Source organism: Mya arenaria, chromosome 7 (assembly GCF_026914265.1).
Source record: "Mya arenaria isolate MELC-2E11 chromosome 7, ASM2691426v1".
Taxonomy (NCBI): domain Eukaryota; kingdom Metazoa; phylum Mollusca; class Bivalvia; order Myida; family Myidae; genus Mya; species Mya arenaria.
The window spans coordinates 69,861,290-69,880,263 of NC_069128.1; the positions used below are offsets into that span (position 1 = coordinate 69,861,290).

At 34.8% G+C, this 18,974-nt stretch overlaps 2 protein-coding genes across 2 annotated transcripts; one reads left to right on the forward strand and one right to left on the reverse strand.

Annotated features, from left to right (window-relative positions):
* Positions 1 to 600: 600 nt before the first annotated feature.
* Positions 601 to 2,532, reverse strand: LOC128241383 (complement C1q-like protein 2). The gene is made up of 3 exons (XM_052958305.1): positions 2,352 to 2,532; positions 1,393 to 1,560; positions 601 to 1,126 (listed from the first exon to the last, which is right to left on the reverse strand). The coding sequence occupies exons 1-3, from the start codon at positions 2,530 to 2,532 to the stop codon at positions 705 to 707; spliced, it is 771 nt and encodes a 256-aa protein (XP_052814265.1). The 3' UTR covers positions 601 to 704.
* Positions 2,533 to 15,155: 12,623 nt separating this feature from the next.
* Positions 15,156 to 17,417, forward strand: LOC128241385 (uncharacterized). Its single transcript, XM_052958306.1, has 2 exons — positions 15,156 to 16,384; positions 16,550 to 17,417. Exons 1-2 carry the CDS (start codon positions 15,156 to 15,158, stop codon positions 17,415 to 17,417), a joined length of 2,097 nt encoding a protein of 698 aa, XP_052814266.1.
* The last annotated feature ends 1,557 nt before the right edge of the window (positions 17,418 to 18,974 follow it).

Sequence of the window (18,974 nt, forward strand, 5' to 3'; positions counted from 1 at the left end):
ACGTCATCTCAATAGATGGCATTTTTAAGATGATATCTAATACAAAATATGGTAAACGCTAAAAGGTTTATTGTAGTATATTATCATCTCATAAGGTAGAAATACTGTATTTTAAGCTATTTCTTTGAAATTAAACTCGTTATCCTTCATAAGAACCATTGTTTTTGACAATTATTCACCCGTTTTGGATAATTAATGCAATATTAATAATTGTGGTGAATCTTATTTGAGAGTAAAAGTACATCTTTAACGTGTTTATTTTTTTATTAAATAATCTGATAAAATCTTCTTAAGTAAAACTTGCTCAACTCCTAATCACCATGTTTTTTTTTCTTCTTAAATTGCTTCTATGGATATATATACTTGTGATTTAAAAATCTCTGACAGGTACTAAAACATTCTGATTCGTATACAATCAAACAAAATATTTATATTGTACCTTACAAATAGATATATTAACCGGGTACAATAAAAAAACCCAAAGAAAACATGATATAGAACATTATGCGACGTTGAGTAAGTCAATCAGGTACAAAACACACTTATAAGTACGTTATGAATAATTCACTAAAATGCAATCGCATTTAGGCACGTTATAAGCGCATTTAAGGACATAAATTAACTAGTAAAAATCAGTACATTCGCATTGAACCACATATCACTTCAGGAGAAATAGGTTACAATCTGCAAGTATAATTATGTTTTTAACCAAATTGGTATCCAGAGAAATAGGTGCTAAAGTCTTGATTTCCCTCAATAAATTTGCCACTTTCATCTGCAACTACATACACGGTGTCCTCCTTACTTAATTCCAGCACGGTTGTACCGGAAGCAGTGTCAAACTCATTGTCCTTTCCATGCATATCGGGATACACTTTCATTACAACGACATCTCCTTTCTTGATGCTAAAATGTCCTTCGAAACCATAACTTGGATATCCGTATTGTCTTACAGTCAGAGAAAACACAAACAAGCCGTTGGTTGGGGCGGTAAACACTCCTGTTGATGGTTCATACCCACCGCCGATGTTGGTTATCACGTTATTAAACACTAAAGGCGCGCTAGCTGTCGTTTTACTGATATCGTCACTAAGGCTAGCATAAAAAGCGATCTTTTCAGGCTGACCTGAATTGAAATAAACAATAAATAAATGCAAATGATTGATTCAAACATCCGGCTTTGGGTGAAGGCTGGAATCGGTAAAACAATAAAATATAAAGTTTGTAAACAAAAAAAATACACATTATGTTTTATTTCCATTATTCCATTATAAAAGTTATCTTCTCTAAGACTTCAGCATAAATCGCTCACATGTACTTCATTGTGATCATATTTTATTTCTTATATATTCGAAATAACTTTTCATATTATCAGATAAGAACCAGTATTACCATAACATTCCCTAAATTTACAAGTTTTCCATTCCCGGTCGTTTCCAACGCACTGTCGACCGAACTTCCTAGCGGCTGGATTGTCACATGACCGTGATCTCGCTACCATGGAAACGCCACACGTAACAGGACACGTATTCCACGACGACCAATCCGACCACGTGCCGTCTGTGTGGAATTAACGTTACTTATTAAAGGCGTATATGGTGTGTTAATGTCTTACCCTACCCCATTAGTCAGATCCTGGTGGGGTGTTGACATATGGTAAGAACAGAAAATTAATTATATCATGACACGTCTAGCAATAACAGTAATAGCAACACTGTTCGGAAAATATTTTATCTTAGGATCATGAAATGCAATGGGGTAGCTATAGCTAGTATTAAATGTGACAAATATTACACTGACACAGAAAACACTTGTGATTAACAGGGCATATCTTTGAGAGGTTCCAAATATCATCGCAACTGCATTTAATTCTTCGTCAACATACACATAAGAGTTATGAAGTGTAAATTATATGTTGTAAACGTAATAACATAATGAAAAGAATGCCGATGATAAACGCGAAAATAGTGTATCTGCTGCTTTAATTAATGGCACTTAATACATTTATGTTAATGTTAATATCGTAAACAATATATTTCCAGGCAATGGCATCACCTACTCCCATCCAGTTTGTACTACGCGTAATCATATAATATATCATTTTTAACCTTAACAGACAGGACGTCATAATGTGGTTCCCCGCCTGCTGAAAACGGGATAAAATCTAAGTTAGATCATAACGTGTACAATCCTAATGATTCGCGATGGTCGTCCCGGCCTCCTGGATCATTAAGATTTTACACAGAATATTCTAAATAGTGCATTGAATCTGAGATCGGGAGTTATTTATTTGTAATTGACTTTATCAATGATCGTATAACTGTTATTCTAGTAAAATGAAAGCATGTTACCTGTTGAGTTTGCAACATATTTCTGAATGAAATCATTCAAATCCATCGATACATCTTCTTTCGTCGTTTGGATATTATTACGAACATCAGTTTTTATATCGCCTACTGTAGCATCATTCAAGTCCATTCTTTTAGCAAACTCTTTTAGTTTAATTTCAGCCCTGATCATTTTCTCAATCATTTTCTCATCGTAATCAAACCTGGAATAACATTTCGGTTCATCAGCAATAGCCTTGTTTGATAACAGGATATAGAGTAAAAATATTGCAATTCGTAATATTGTAGTATCCATATTGTTTAGAACTTCAGATGAATTGCAAGACTGCTGCTCCATAAAGAAATTAACTTCCTTATTTCAATTTTACATGCTCCGTGTGGTTCTTTTACAGTAGAGCCAAGGTATTTAGAGATAATATACTTCATTAACCAATACTGATCTCTGAGATAGAAAGAAAAGAGATTCATAAGGGAGATAGATATCGATTTATTGAAATTATCATGTCCAAATAAACGTCATTGCCCATAGTGCATGAACACTGATTCTAAAACGGGTTTTCTAAAACGGCGTTATATTTTAATGCAAGTTCGCGTTTGTTCTGATAATATACAAAACTACAATATTTTAAACCATTTTAAGACTCATTATTGCATAAAATGTGTGTTTTCGGTCCGTTATCGTGGTGTGTTGAAACGCAAAAACCCGGGCGTTATCGGTAGAAAACTTGCATTATTCAGTAAATTCACATGCCGTTAATGCCCGGCTTTTTGTTTTACATAAGCGCTATCAGGGCCCGCATCAAGCTTGGGTGTGTTAACACGTTAATACTTTCTACTTTTTGTTTGCTTTAAAAGCACTAAATTAAGTCTGAAACGTTTAACTCCTCCCAACTAGAGTTATTTATGTCGATTTTATTCAGAACAAACGACTTATAAAGGACATGATTCCATTACTTCGTATGCAATGAACAAAGTTTTCAAATATTTTTTCTCTGATGATGCTGAAGATGCTGATATATTTTATCGAGAACATTTAACATTTTTTTTCCGGTTTAAATCAGTTGCCAAAACATATAAACGTTAAAGTAGGAATATGTATTGGTAATTATTCGATTATGTTACTCATGATTTGTAATTTTATGCAATAATAGCGATAATACACCTTTTTTCGGTCGTTACGATCTGCAAAGGCCCGCAAAATGGTTTACAGCCCGTGTGCGTAAGGCCCTTTGCAGATCGTAACGACCTCAAAAAGGTGTATTAAGCCTATATTATAGCAATATATTACGGCGTTTGTTTAACCGAGTGAACACAAAATCCAGATATTTTTTTTTATGCGGTCTAGATAAACCAAATACTTTTTTGAACACTTTTATGCAGCCAGGTTCGTGAATGATCAAAACTAACTGTTAGGGTCAAATATATTTATATATGCACTTATTTAAAAATTATATTTTCTTCTTAAATGAAATCCGCCGATATATATATATATATATATATATATATATATATATATATATATATATATATATATATATATATATTTCAATGATAGATCTGTAAGTTGATATTTCTACTCCTTATTTTGCAGTGAAAATATGATATTGATATTTTCACTGTTGTTATTTTACTGATCAAACTCCATATTTCAACGAAACGAATGAAAGAAATTTCAAAAATTATTGGTTTTACAGTAAGTCAGAAACAACAGATGTGATGCCTTTGATGTCATTTATCCAAGGCAAACAATTTGAAAGTCGAGGAATTTGATTAAAGGGCATCTGCGCGTTAAATCTAGCAGAACGAAGATCCCATGGCATTTGTGCTTTCAATCTGCGATGTACGTTGTCTTGTGTTGCCAAAAAATTAGGATATTGTAGACTGGCTATTGAGAGGTAAATCATTTATTGAAGAAATGCAGCAGAACAAAATGTTTGTGAAACATTACTCGTTCGTGTACGTGTGAAATACGTTTTGATTGTAACGGAATGTATGCATGTATGCGTTGTAAAACAATAATGCGTATTGACGACATCCAGGACACATATTAAATATGTGATTTAAGTCATGTAAGTATCTATAGGCTCTTGTAAGGGGTATTGTAATAACGACCATAAATTCACCAGGTGTTAAATATGTGTACATCAGAGTCGCACGCCTACTGGTACACGTTGAACAATGAAATCTACGCTTCATGACGACGGAAAAGACACTACGTATAAAGTCATGAATATAAGAGTATAAGACTATTGGTACACGTGAAATATTTTTGTTTTTTAATTTTGTTGAAACCTGATTTAGGTCAGCGGCAAACACTGCTTAATGGGTGTACACGTATAGTCTTGTAAGCTTTCAAATTACTAGATCACCATGGTTAACAATAAAATATCTACATAAATGTAACAAATACACTTTTAAAGACCCAAACCCTATGTCCAAAACGCAATTAACAAAAGAAACACAACATTCAATACAACACTGACAGACACTGACAGACAACACACCCATCACTCTATTTTTATATTTGCTTTTGGGTTATCGTTTTGCAATAGGAACCATCAGAAGAACAGGAATTCTAGGAGGGTTCCAAGAACATTGCGAGCACTCAACGTTATTCTTGTAAAATGATTTGTTCTATGATAAAACGCTGGGAACAAGCTATAACTCCATGAATTGTCCTTTAAAGATATAACAGAGTTACGCCTTATATTAAACCAGCCAGTTACATACACAACACATGGATAGCATATTTTCAACATAAATATCGTTATCAATGAAAGTTTGGGTTACGCCTTCAAACATTCACTTTAAACACGGGTTGACGTGGAAGACAACCTTTTCATGTCGTCCCTATCCACAGATTTATTAAAACTTATAATTGCTAAGATCCGATATCAACTAAACCTCGGTGGAAAGGTTTAGTGTAATCCATAACCCATTAACACAACACACAACCACCGCCATGTTATGGTTAGGTTTATTAATACAAAAAAAAAGCGTTATAGTATACCAACGGATAACTTAGTTCCACTTTTATAGGCTATAAATGACAACCTCAGTTTGTATATGATAATATATAAATAAGGATCATGTGTACGATTAGTTGTACATAAATCAGGAATTGTAATTAAAGGGATTTTTGTATAGTTTAGATTTTTGAATAGTGTATTTAATCCATATGTAATAACAATAGTGCTCTATAACCTTTCAGACACCATGTAACAAAAAGGAGTTGATACTTTGAATGAATCGACCATGTGAGTTTAAGATTTCTGAGGAAAGGCTATGGCAATCGGGTGGACCAACAATTTTGCAGTCTCTCTTGAGAAAACATTTGCCTTATGTTCATAGCTGACAGGCGATTATGCAATTTATTCCAACAACATATGGTTCAAAGCAAGCTTGAATCGGATCTTTCTCAATATAGAACAAACATATTACGCAAATGACTGGCATATTGTATAAGACATGTCAGATTTGTTTTTACCAAGAAAAACAGATCAAACCCCCATGTCATCTTTAATAGCCGACAAAAATAACTATTTTTGTGTCTGTGTCTTTTTCAATTATTTGGAACATTTGACTGCGTTTATAGTCAGATTTAGTCAGATGATACAAATAATGTCACACTACATTTGTTAGCTTCAGCAAAGGGGCAATAGATATTTGCATTGAGTTAGTTAGGACGTATACTCAAGCGATTAAAAGGAAAGGCTGAAGCGTGTGACAATTTTCAGACATCTTTTCTTGGCGGATCAAAGGTCATAATTCTTAAGCAATAATTCTAATAATCCGGATGGTGGACACGCCAAGAGACTTAAGTACCGCAAAACAAAATAATTTATTGTCTACTTGTTGACATGTTATGTTAAATAATTTCTATGTCGGGCTTACAATCATAGACGCATGGAATTTGTAGTTAAAAAATGCGAATTTTACACAAATAAGTTCATTAAATTGCAGCTTTATTGTGAAATTGAACGCAAGTCGTCGAAGAATCTTAAATAAATCGAGAAATCGAAGGGAACATGTATTTATAGGTAATTATATAGAAAATGGAAAGGTTTCGACTAAAGGCCACGCCTTTTTTTACCTACTACACATTATCAAAACGTCCTCTGCCAATATCGAGTTTCATTTAAAAAACTTTGCACTAGGTAAGCAATAAAATTTTGAGATGATAGCAATGTTCACATATCCGAGTACATAGGTTTTTTAGTAACTGTTTAAAAGCTAGCTAATTATGTCAAAAATCATCAATTTACAGTACCTATTCCAAGGTTATGACGGGAACTTATCGGGAAAAGGGTAAGCTAAAAAAAATCACGCTTGCCGCCCTAAAATCCTTTCAACCCTTTCAGCCCCTTTATTCAAAATGTGTAGATATTTCATTTCTAACTCATAAGATACCGCAACAGATTTAAAATGATTGTGTTTGAAATAAAATATGTCTATAAGTATAAAATGTTTAATTGAAGACGGTAACCGTTTCAAAATAATATGCCATCTTTGTTTATTTGCCTTTAGTTAAAAATATCAAAACAATATTCACAGAAAAGACTTAGGGATGACAGATAAATATATTATAATGCTTACAAAGGTTACTGGATATGTCTCCGCAAACTAATGCAATTTAGGAATTGTTGCAATAAGTTTTTCACTAATTATCAATAAATTGAATGAACTAAGTAAAAAGTTATAAACAAACATTTATATCAAAATACGACTGAATCTTTTACCAGTCAAAGGGCGTTAATTAATTAATTAAGAGAACAAAAATGTTAACATGAATATAACGCGCTTAGCTGATAATGCTTTTTTCGATACTGCATACTATAAAGAAAGTAACGTTAGAGTAACGGACATTGCTATACATGTACGTGTATCGTCACAAACAACAAATGTACCTGCATTTGAATATCTTGATTGTACATCTTATATGATATGGCCAAGGTAACAAATATGCAAGTCGAAAACCTCACCGTTGACAAAAACGGCACAAACGCTATGTGTATTCCTCGACCTTTTTTCTTCGAAAAAAGACAACAGACCAGCTTAACTGAGAACTAAAACAAAGAACGATACCTGAAAATAAATATGCGAATATCATCTGCATCTCTCCGTTAACTAGGAACATCGGCTGTTTCCGGTCCATTCTGTTGCCAGGCGGGTAGAATAAGTAAGAAGAGGGCGCAAGTGGAAAAAATGAATGGTGAATGTACATACTAAAATATAACGGTATGTCAGTCACTTATTTGGGTAATTATTTAGATTTTCGATAAACAAAATTTGACGTATTGTTAATATGATATCATGATAGTATTGACGTAACTGTAAAATTGTGGATATGCTAATGAATCAAACACACAAATAAGCTATTTCCCTGATGGCTATTCAACATTCAATTTGTTTAAAAAAAAAAAGCTTAAAATATAGTGGCACAAAATAACTTTTATCCATTGTACTTTGTTCTTGTTATGGTGAGATTTTCTCGTTAATGACAACCATCTCCTATTGGTTAGCCTCATCTGTGAATATCTTAAACAAACAAGAGCATCATTTAGACGTTATGTTTTCAGTTTGTTAATAAAACAGTTTACATACGAACAATAATTTATTGATATAGACCTATTCATACAAGCTGTGTACAAGTTACACAATAATTTATGCATATTGACATAGACTTAATACAAGTTACAGGTTATGGTACATAATATTGACGAAAACCTGTTATTCTTCTAGACGTGCTTTCAGAGAAGATCCGCTATAACATTGCTTTACTAGATAGCTGATAAGACATTACAGTCATTCTTCAATACCACTATAACAACAATAGTGTGTGCTTTTAACAAATACGCATTAATTAGGGAGATCATTGTTGATACCTTTCATTTATTCGTTTATGATAAGTTATCTGCCTGTTTCATTTGCAGATATAGCGTAAAAACGCGCACTTAACGTCATATAGTAAACAAATAATGTTTCTAGTTACATGTTCATTGCTTTGTTGTTTTTTTTTATGTAGGATATGCCTTTATATTATGAATAACTGGCTCGGGATCTGTCTAAAGATTTATATTGTTTCCTACAGAGAGTTCAATGCACAAAAAATAAACCTAAAATACCGAAATGGATATGTTATATAGGTTTTATCAACATTTTTATGTTAATAAAAAATAGTTCAAATTTCCCCTTGATAATTTCTGCGAAACGATGTTATGAACGGGAATTTAACTCCCATTTACAGCTCGCCGTTCGAAACGATAATGATAACCGGATATTCCTTCAAAAGCCATTTGTTTGTACAGTTGCTATGTTTGTCTACATAGTGGCATTTGAATGTGGGATATTGACATAAACATGGCTCTGATATATATCTCTATGTCCAAACAGGCGTATTTGCATATCAAAAATATATTTCCCAAACGCTTTTGACATCATGAATATCGAATGACTTAAACTACATCCGTTAACTGTATAAACAACACGCCACTTCAAGTTGAACTAGTTTCAAAAATAGGCTTTGCGTGGGAAGGGATGTTGAGATGTATTTTACTTCCAGAGACCTCTGCAAGATATGATAGTTTTACGCGTGGTATAATGAGTCTATTACCCTTGCCTAGGTATTTCTTGGTGATATGCTGTTTAGCATTGATGAGCATGATGTGGCAATAATCTCCTCATTACCAAAGCGGAAACACAGCGGAAGGAAGCGTCAAGTGATAAAGGTTCATTATTTTGGTATTTTCTTCTTTAACTTAATCTGTGATAAATACCGTCTACCCTGTTTAAGTGTAACTGTATCAAAGGGCGTTAACTTCGACACTATACTATATTTTACTGAAGTAGAAGTGAGTGTACGTTCACTCTTAAGAAAAACATGGAAAAGAAATTGGTGTGTCTTGATGTTGTTTGCCATTCACGTTTAAATATGCGTATGAGTTCGACTATATTCAACAGTTTTTATGCCTGAAAGCTTAAAACGCAAGACGTAGCATGATTATCACGACCCTCAAACACATACATATTTGTAATATTGTGTATGTCACCAAACAAATATGTCTATTTTATTGTGTGCCTAAACACAAAAAATGATATGTATTGAAGTGTTTGTTTTTTCAGAGAAGCAAGCGAAATTGAATGGGGATATAATTGTTTGAAAATGGGAATGTTTCAAACCAAGAATTTTAGATGGACATATTGCAAAGTCCTCTATATTTATATAAATATTTCGCAAAATCACCACATACCATGAATTATTCGTTCTACAAAATATGGAAATTTAACTTATTATGAAGTGAAAGCTGGTTATCAGTGTTTAAATGAAAAAAAAAATGATCATTTTATTTTTATTTTTTAAATGCCTTTTCAACAAATTGCGTTTTGCACTAGTTAAAAAAGAAGACTTGATGTTTAGCACATGCATCTACAGCTTTAAACACTCTGAACCAAAAGACTCCGCAATGCTTGATAGAGATCATGGTTTATCGTGCCGCAATAGCTTATCAACCTGGCAAAACCTTTTCGTTCTTATCACTAGTATTTTTTTCCTGAGAATTTACGTATTGTCTCCGACAACATGAATTTTATTTTAAGAAACACAAGGGAAAAGAAACGGCCAATGAATTCTGATAATGATTGAATTTCATGTCAATGAATTCACATTTTATCTTAGCCGGAAATTTCTTTTCGTTCACATGACGTCATTAGCGCGAAAAATTGCTTCTAGTGGCACTTGTATAGTACTGTTTTAGTCCTAATCGTGCCTCTAGTTGTCATGGTTATGAACAATGAAAAAAAACATCCTGAATTAAACAAAGCAATACTGGATAAGATGTGGATTGAATTATGATATTTAGGATCGTCTATTCAATTTCTTTTTTGAAAGGTACTCTAATACAAGAAAAGGAAATATATACATAAATACGATTTTTCAAAAGGTAGTTTTTGCTTAAAAATATATCAACCGAAGAGAAAAAGTTTATTCAGAGACATTAGTCTTAGAAAGTAAATCTTTATATGTAGAAGTCCATGTGTCTTTAACTGTTATTTGGAAAAGGGAATGAGCTGAGTTGACAATGAACAATACTCGCAGATGTGTGACGTAAATCGACGAGACTATAATCACCAATACTATATTATAAAGAACTATTTTTCGCAATTTAAACAACACATAACAACGCCTATATAATATGAAACAAAAACACATCAAGTTTTATATGTTATATATGTAATGTGTTGTTGGTGCAGTTTTGTGCTGTTGTTCCATGTTTCTTGTTTGTGATAGGTTGCTTTTTTGTTCTTTGTGTTTGGCGTTGACCCTGTGCTATTAAACGGAGGTTTTGTTTTATCTTTTGACTGCTGTTCTTGTGTCTGTAGTTTGTCATATAAATGTTGAGGCTTTACATCATATATCCGACATGGAACAATCGATATTCACACAATTTTTCTTTTTGTATTGATGATTTTCATATTAAATGAATTGGGCAAATCTTAAATATATAGATTAAATTAAACAACAATACTTTATCCATATCGATAATTAGCGTGGAAATACATTTTCGATTATATACAATTCAGAAATCCATTATCCAGAATAGATTATCGATTTTGATATATGTCCGATTATCAAACAGAAAACTAGTTGACAATAACCCATATGCTGCTAACTTCTTGTAAATAAACTTTATTTGTTCAATGTTCTTAATATTTTAATTTAATAATATAGTGCTTGATTCAAAACTGCATTTTAAAACAGATGTTCTGATTTCTATACGACGTTATTATTCGGTGTACTTGTTCAAGTCTGATGTCAGGTATATAATTAGCGTTTATATGTGATTTACACAAACTCTAAGCAAAATGTAAACTTTCATGTAAAACAAAATCTTAACAAACGTCGTTAAATTTAACCATGATAGTATTAGAAAATATGCTAAGGATAGGAATTACTTAAAATAATAATTCCCTTAATTTGGAATCTAAATTGACACCAACCAATGGTTATTGTAATTGATTGCTATTGGTTAATGGCGGAAATAAGTTCAACATCGGTGTTTGAGACATTTCCTCATAAACCCTTTTGATTTTACGGCTTTTTTCACATATAAACATAAAGGAGGAAGAAAACTATTTTTCCTCCGCTTTCATAATTGTATTCTACTTATACATGTTGTTGTTGTGTGTGTTTTTTTGAATTGAAAATGTAACTCCTTCCTTGTTGTATGGTAAATGAGTGTTTATGATCTATGAAAAGAGAGTCTGTAGTTGGTTCGGAGCACGACGGGAGACGTTAAGTATATTCCATATTTTATGACTTTTATTAGTTGTTCCTTCTCATATTTGTTGTATATAAAAACGCCTGTAGATACGTATACATTTCTTATCAGCGCCAGCGAAATGTTAGCGCAAAAGTATTTAGTGACGTCATTTCCACAAATATGAATGAGCCTTGGTTAATATGGCATTCTGTTAGACTAAGCTCATTGTCTACATGCAAGTAAATAATTGCATCACGATGGAGTGATGAAGTAACTTGCACGACAGCTCCACCTGGTTGTTATACAACGTTATGTTAACGTTATATGTGAAATATTCACAAACCCATTGCTAAAATAGAACCACACCACAGTGTACAAGACGAGCTGCATCTAATAAATAAAGGAATATTACAGACCTTCTGCTGAGAAATATGATCACTGAATCAATGTCGAAGGAAAAGTCGACTTACTGGTGGACACACAGACAATCTAAAGTCACTGGTGGGTGCAATCCATAAGTGTGGAATTGTTTTTAAAGTGTTGTCATCTAAATCTGGTGAACCTGAGTGGACTTCGTTAGTTGGTATCGACAAATCAACTTGCTTCAGCAAGTAAAAATACTCTTTTGTCTTTATGACGACACGACTCCGCTTGTATGCGTGTATCTCAAGGATATCTTGGAGAACAAAGATTACAATGATGTTGGTAACTTTTATGTTTTTCTTCCTTTAGATTCCATCAAAATGTCATATCTTTGAATAAGGCTATTTAGTTATATAAATACAAGTACTTGCCTTCTGCAGTTTGCATTCTAAAGCGATAGAATGGTATTTTTTCCAGTTAATACAAAAAATCCTCCGGTTAAAGGCAGCGAAAACATTATGAGAAGGCAAGAGAAGTTTGCAATTTTTGAAAGCGACTCTAATTGGATATATAGAAGTGTTATATTATTTTTATGCTGATTCTTTTAATTTAGTTGTGTGTAACCTTCGCTATTCGGCACAGTTTTTTGGCGTTTCTGGTAAATTATACCACGAGGCTTTTGGTTTCCTTTCTACCGTAAATTCAGGTCCTGTTTGGCCTTAGATGCTTGGACGTTCACAACAATGTATGTATTTTAAACTCCCTGACTGTTGTTATAAATGTCTTGCTTCATTCGTCTTGTTATTTTTTATAATCGTCATTTTTCTGTCGAAAGCATTCGTACTCAAAACTTTCGTACTATTAGAAAAATGTTTATTTGTTAGATTGAATCTCTTTAGTGATATGGATTGTACTTAAGACGTTATATCTTCATTGAGATGTTAAGTATACATTTATCATGAAAGGCAAAACTATATGTAATTTAATGTTGACATTCTAGTGATACAGTCTATTTGTATATTTACAGTTTTTACCACGCACACACACAAACGTACATGTGTTCACCAAGACTGAAATAAACGAAGTTAATCCACCTCTCGTTTTATATTTTCCACCTTGGGAAATGGTTAATACTTGCTGCGAGTATATTCAGCATATATATGAGGCAGTACAGTAAAAAAATGTTTTTCTACACGTCATCAAAACGAGCAAGATTTGTCATCCGTTCTGTTCATGACGAAAAAAAAACTATCAAGAAAATTGACTGCCAAAGCTATGGCTAACTACGAGGAAAGAATACCGATACTTGAGTCAAGACTTAAAAATGAGTGGGACCCTCTTACTAGAATATTTTAAGAAAGTGATAAGTTGGGTTCTGAATGTGATAAAATACAACTTAAAACTATCAAAACCAAAGTAATTGAACAATTAAGTAAATTTGATGCCGTCGCAACAGAATTTCAGAGATTCTTGAACCAACTGAGAAAACCAGAGAGTGAAGTATTGTTAAAAACTGTTATAGAAAAGGCGTCAAATAATAGACAAGTGACAAATGATTTTCTTGATAAATTACGGACACTGAAGTACGAAACCTCATCGATTGGATCAAGAAGTCGTGTATCAACCAAGTCAAGTCATCTTAGATTACAGGTTGCCAAAACCAAAGTTGCCTATGCAGAACAAGCAGCAGAACTAGAGAGAAAGAAAGCGCAACTTGAGGAGCAAGAAAAAATTCGCGCTGCAGGCGCTTTACGCCAAAAAGTAAATCTCGATATTGACATTAAACTTCTTGAAGATAAGAAAGAGGTGGTTTTGGCAGAAGCTGACTTTGAAGATGACATTACAGAGTTTGATGGTTTACCTAGTTCAGATCCGCAAGTGAGAACAGCCGAGTTTGTTCAGCAGTCTATAAAACAACCACTAGATGCGTTAGCACGTGAATTTGTACCCCCATCCAAAAAACATTCTCCATCTACAAGTGACTTTACAAAGTTCTTACTGAAGAAAGATATACTAACATCCAGACTTTCTCAATTTAATGAACAACCAGAGACATATCCATCATGGAAATGTACATTCAAGGCTGTGTGTACAGACATAGGTGCTTCTCCAGAAGAAGAAATAGATCTGACGATCAAATGGCTTGGCTATTTTTCAAAGAAACAAGCAGTCTCTTTGAAAGCAGCTTATATAAACAACCCAGTTGATGGTCTTCAAAAAATATGGAGCCGGATGGATGAACGATTTGGATCGCCGGAGAGTATCTATCATGCAACAATGAAAAAGTTGGAACAGTTTCCGAAAATAACAACAAAAGATCCCTCGAAATTATATGAACTGTCAGACATTCTTTCTGAAATTGAGGGACTAAAAGAAGACCCAAAATACTCTTCAACATAGAGGAAGACAGCGGAAGAACAACTGTTGTTAGTTCTTGTACAGAGATTTGTGACAATGACTCTGGAAAATCATGTGCTAAAATTGTTTTAGTAAATATGTACACTGTTGAAAATCCTAGCAATGTCATAAAATGTTATGCTATTTTAGATGAACAGAGCAATAGGTCTTTGATGAAACCAGAACTATTTTCTTTGTTAGGTATCAGAAGTAAAAGTCATGAATATATGCTTAAATCATGTAGAGGTACTGTCATGGCCTTAGGTCGTCGGGCTGACCACTGTGTGGTTGAGTCACTAGATGGAACTGTACGTTACAATTTGCCTTCACTGATTGAATGTTCAGAAATTCCAAGTGATAAGACTGAGATTTGTACACCAAAGCATGGACGTTACCATAAGCATTTATGTAATATTGCTGATTGTTTACCTGAATTTGACCAGAATGCTAACATTCTCTTGCTGATAGGTAGAGACGTGACTGAGGCTCATCATGCTATTGATCAGGTTGTTGGTCCTGGCACCATTTGCACAATGTGTGGGTCTGGGATGGGTTGTTATTGGGGAGTTGTGCTAAGGACAGATTCATGCCCAAGATATTGTCAATGTTAACAAGACTTACATTCTCAATGATGGTCGAACTTCCTTGTTTAAAGCATGTGATTGTTTCTCGGCTTCTGTCCAAGATCCCAGCTTTGTCAAAACCCCAAATGATGACAAGATATCTCTGTCAGTTGATGATAGAGAGTTCCTTCGTGTTATGGATAGTCAGTTTCAGAAAAGTCCTGATGGCAGTTGGGTTGCACCCCTTCCTTTGCGTCCTTTGCGTCCACGGCTACCTAATAACAGGGCGCAAGCACTCAAACGATCCAACACTCTTTCCAAGAGCCTTGAGAAAAAATCCTATTAAGAAAGAGCATTTCTTTGATTTCATGGGCAAATTACTCAGCAATGGTCATGCAGAGAGAGCACCAGTTTTGAGGCCAACTGAAGAATGTTGGTATTTGCCTATTTTCGGAGTGTACCATCCCAGAAAACCTGGTCAGGTTCGAGTTGTGTTTGACTTCTCGGTAGTGTTTGAAGGTTTGTCGTTAAACTCGGTTCTTTTGCAAGGTTCTGACTTTGTAAATAACTTGCAAGGGGTGTTGATGCGTTTTAGAAAGGACAAAGTTGCTGTGATTGGGGATATTGAGCAAATGTTCTACTCTTTCAGTGTTCATGAGATAGACAGAAATCTTCTGCGGTTTCTATGGTACAAAGATAACAACCCTTTAAACCCCTTAGTTGTGTATCGCATGTGTAAGCATGTTTTTGGAAATAGTCCTTCATCTGCAATAGCGACATACGGTCTCCGCAAGTCAGTGGAGAAATCTGATCAAGATGTTCAAAGCTTTGTGTCTCAGGATTTCTACGTTGATGATGGTCTGACGTCAAAGTCCACAGTAGAGGGCGCTGTAGATTTACTCTTGAGAACTCAGTCAGATTTGAGCAAAAGTAGGTTACGCCTTCACAAGATTGCTTCCAATGTTCCTGAAGTCATGAAAAGTTTTCCACCAGAAGATTTGTCAAAAGACTTGAAAGATTTAGATCTTGACCGGGAAGATTTGCCTAGTCAGCGTAGTTTAGGTATTGTCTGGAACATCAGTTTAGATAAATTTGTTTTCAAAGCTGATCTGTTGGTTCAACCCGTCACAAAGAGAGGTATATTGTCCACAATTAATAGCATTTTTGACCCTCTAGGTTTCCTGGCCCCTGTTGTACTTGATGGAAGGTTAATTCTTAGAGAGTTGATGTCTAGTAAGGTAGATTGGGATGACTGTGTGCCAGAGGATATTGCAGTGAAATGGGAAAGATGGAGACAAAGACTTCATGATTTGGAGATCCTCAACATCTCGAGGAGTTATTTCGATGCTTCACTTAGCCAGATGGATAGGGTAGAATTGCATCTATTTTCAGATGCATCTGTTAATGGCATTTCTGCTGTTGTGTACGTGCAAGGGTACACTACAAAGGGAGAGTAACACATCGGGTTCGTTGTTGGGAAGAGCAAACTTGCACCCGAGAAAGGTCATTCTATTCCTAGGTTAGAGCTATGCAGAGCTGTCTTAGCCGTTGAATTGTTTCAATGTGTGTCAGACAATTTAGGAGTACAATTTGATGAAGTAAAGTTCTATTCTGATAGCAAAGTTGTTCTTGGCTACATTTGTAACCGGTCTAAGAGGTTCTATACTTATGTTAGCAACAGGGTCCAGAATATCATTAATGTAAGCAAACCTGAGCAATGGAACTTTGTTCCATCTGAGAAGAACCCAGCTGACATTGGAAGTAGAAGAGCAAGTGTCACACAATTGAGTGAAAGTTCTTGGTTAACTGGTCCTCAGTTTTTGTTGCATGAGACTGTTTCAAACTTGGAGCACTTTCCTCTTGTGAGCCCTGAGCAAGACCAAGAAGTGCGCAAAGAGGTCTTAGTAAGAGCGACTAATGTCGTAGATCAGAAATCTAGCAGTAGCATGTTTCAACGGTTCTCGACTTGGCAAAGTTTGATCCGTGCAGTGTCAAATCTTAGGCATATATCAGTATCTTATCACAAGAACTTGCCATGTAAAGGTTGGCATATCTGTTCAGACTCAAAAGATGTGGCTTGTCAACAAGGGGCAAGGTTTTGGGTTCTGCAAACTGTTCAGCGTGAGGTGTTTGCTAAGGAGGTAAAGCTTCTTTCAGAGAACCAGAGGCTCAATAAAGACAGTAGTCTTCTGTCTCTTGACCCAGTATTGCATAGTGGTGGTATGTTACATGTTGGGGGGCGTCTTGGCAGGAGTGAACTGCCTACAGCAGAGAAACATCCCATTATCTTACCTCGGAAGCATCAAGTGTCACTTCTGTTGGTACGACATTACCATATCTCTGTTTTTCATCAGGGTAGACTCTTTACTGAGGGGGCTTTGAGATCTGCTGGATTTTGGGTTGTTGGAGCTAAACGTTTAGTAGCCAGTGTTATTCACAACTGTGTGATTGCAAAAAGCTTAGAGGTCATTTTGCCACTCAGATAATGTCAGACTTACCCATTGATAGATTAGAACAGGCTTCCCCATTTAGTCATGATGGAGTAGATGTCTTCGGCCCTTGGGTAATTGTCACAAGGCGAACCAGAGGGGGACAGGCAGCATCAAAACGTTGGACTGTATTGTTTACATGTTTAACCATAAGAGCTGTTCACATAGAAGTCATTGAAGATATGTCTTCTTCTGCATTTACAAATGCCCTGCGGAGATTTGTATCTGTACGTGGTATAGTCAAAGTTTTCCGTTCTGATAGGGGCACTAACTTTGTTGGTGCTATTGATAACATTCAAGCAGATGCAATAAATGTTGAAGATGAGCCTACTCAGAGCTTCTTGCGAAAGTCAGGGACAATTGGGATGTTTAACAGTCCCCATAGTTCTCATATGGGAGGGGCATGGGAGAGATTGATTGGGGTTGTTCGTAGAGTATTGGAAGCTATGATGTTAAATGTGAAAACATTGACTCATGACGTGCTTAATACATTGATGGCAGAGGTGTCGGCCATTATCAATTCCAGCCCAATTGTTCCTGTTTCCAGTGATTCAGATGTACCAGATGTACTGAGTCCTTCTGCTTTGTTGACCCAAAAGTTGGAGTGTGATCAACCGCCACTTGGCACTATTGACATTAAGGACTTGTATCGAGCTGGATGGAAACAAGTTCAGTATTTGGCTAGTCAGTTTTGGCTTCGATGGAGGCGAGAATATCTGCAAACATTACAGGAAAGGCGCAAGTGGAATCAGGAGCAAACTTAGTTGAAAATTGGTGATGTTGTTTTGTTAAAAGATGTTGAGGTTGCTCGCCACTGTTGGCCTATGGGTAGAGTCACACGGGTTTTCCCAAGTGTGGATGGTAGAATTCGCAAGGTCGAGGTTTGTGTTATTAGGAAAGGCAGCAAGGTATTTTATACCAGACCAGTTGTTGATATGGTGCACTTGGTAGAAAGATAAGATTTCAGTATTTCCTCAGGATTTAGATAGTCTTATCTAATTTACAGTGAACTGTCAGTTTTGTTTTTGTTGTAATTATTTGCAACATCTCTTAGATTTTGGTTGTCTGTGTGAATACAGCATTAAGAAATGCTTTAAGATGTTAAAGAATAATTTGGTAAAATACTGGCAGTCAGTATATTTTAATGTTTATATAGTTAACATATATAGATTATTCTAAATGTTTCTCATGTACTCATTATCTACAAATAACTTCAGTAATGTTTTGCTAGTTTGGACTAAGTTTTTAACAGAAAGATAGGCTATGGAATACAAAAATCAGGCTTGTACGTACAAATATGTATGGTTGTCATCGATACCGGTTAATGTGTGTCAACAAATTCCGAATAATTTATTAATCTGTTGTATTTCATATATACATTCTACGTCTAGCCTAAAGAGTACCGTTATTCAAATACAATGTAACCGTACACTAAGTCGTGTTTACACTCATTCTTAATTTTCTTAATTCAAAAGCATGATATATGTATGCTGATAAGTTTCTTACAGTATTAACGTTTTCGGACTGCAAAAGTTGTACAGTCTTATACATACT

Excerpts from the sequence above, each read along its gene's own strand:
- LOC128241385 (XM_052958306.1), top strand. The coding sequence starts at position 15,156 with ATGGCAGTTGGGTTGCACCCCTTCCTTTGCGTCCTTTGCGTCCACGGC. Across the intron at positions 16,385-16,549 it reads GGGTACACTACAAAGGGAGA|CAAAGTTGTTCTTGGCTACA; the intron begins GTAACACATCGG and ends CTATTCTGATAG.
- LOC128241383 (XM_052958305.1), bottom strand. The coding sequence starts at position 2,532 with ATGATTGAGAAAATGATCAGGGCTGAAATTAAACTAAAAGAGTTTGCT. Across the intron at positions 1,561-2,351 it reads ATATGTTGCAAACTCAACAG|ACGGCACGTGGTCGGATTGG; the intron begins GTAACATGCTTT and ends AATTCCACACAG. Across the intron at positions 1,127-1,392 it reads TAAATTTAGGGAATGTTATG|GTCAGCCTGAAAAGATCGCT; the intron begins GTAATACTGGTT and ends ATTTCAATTCAG.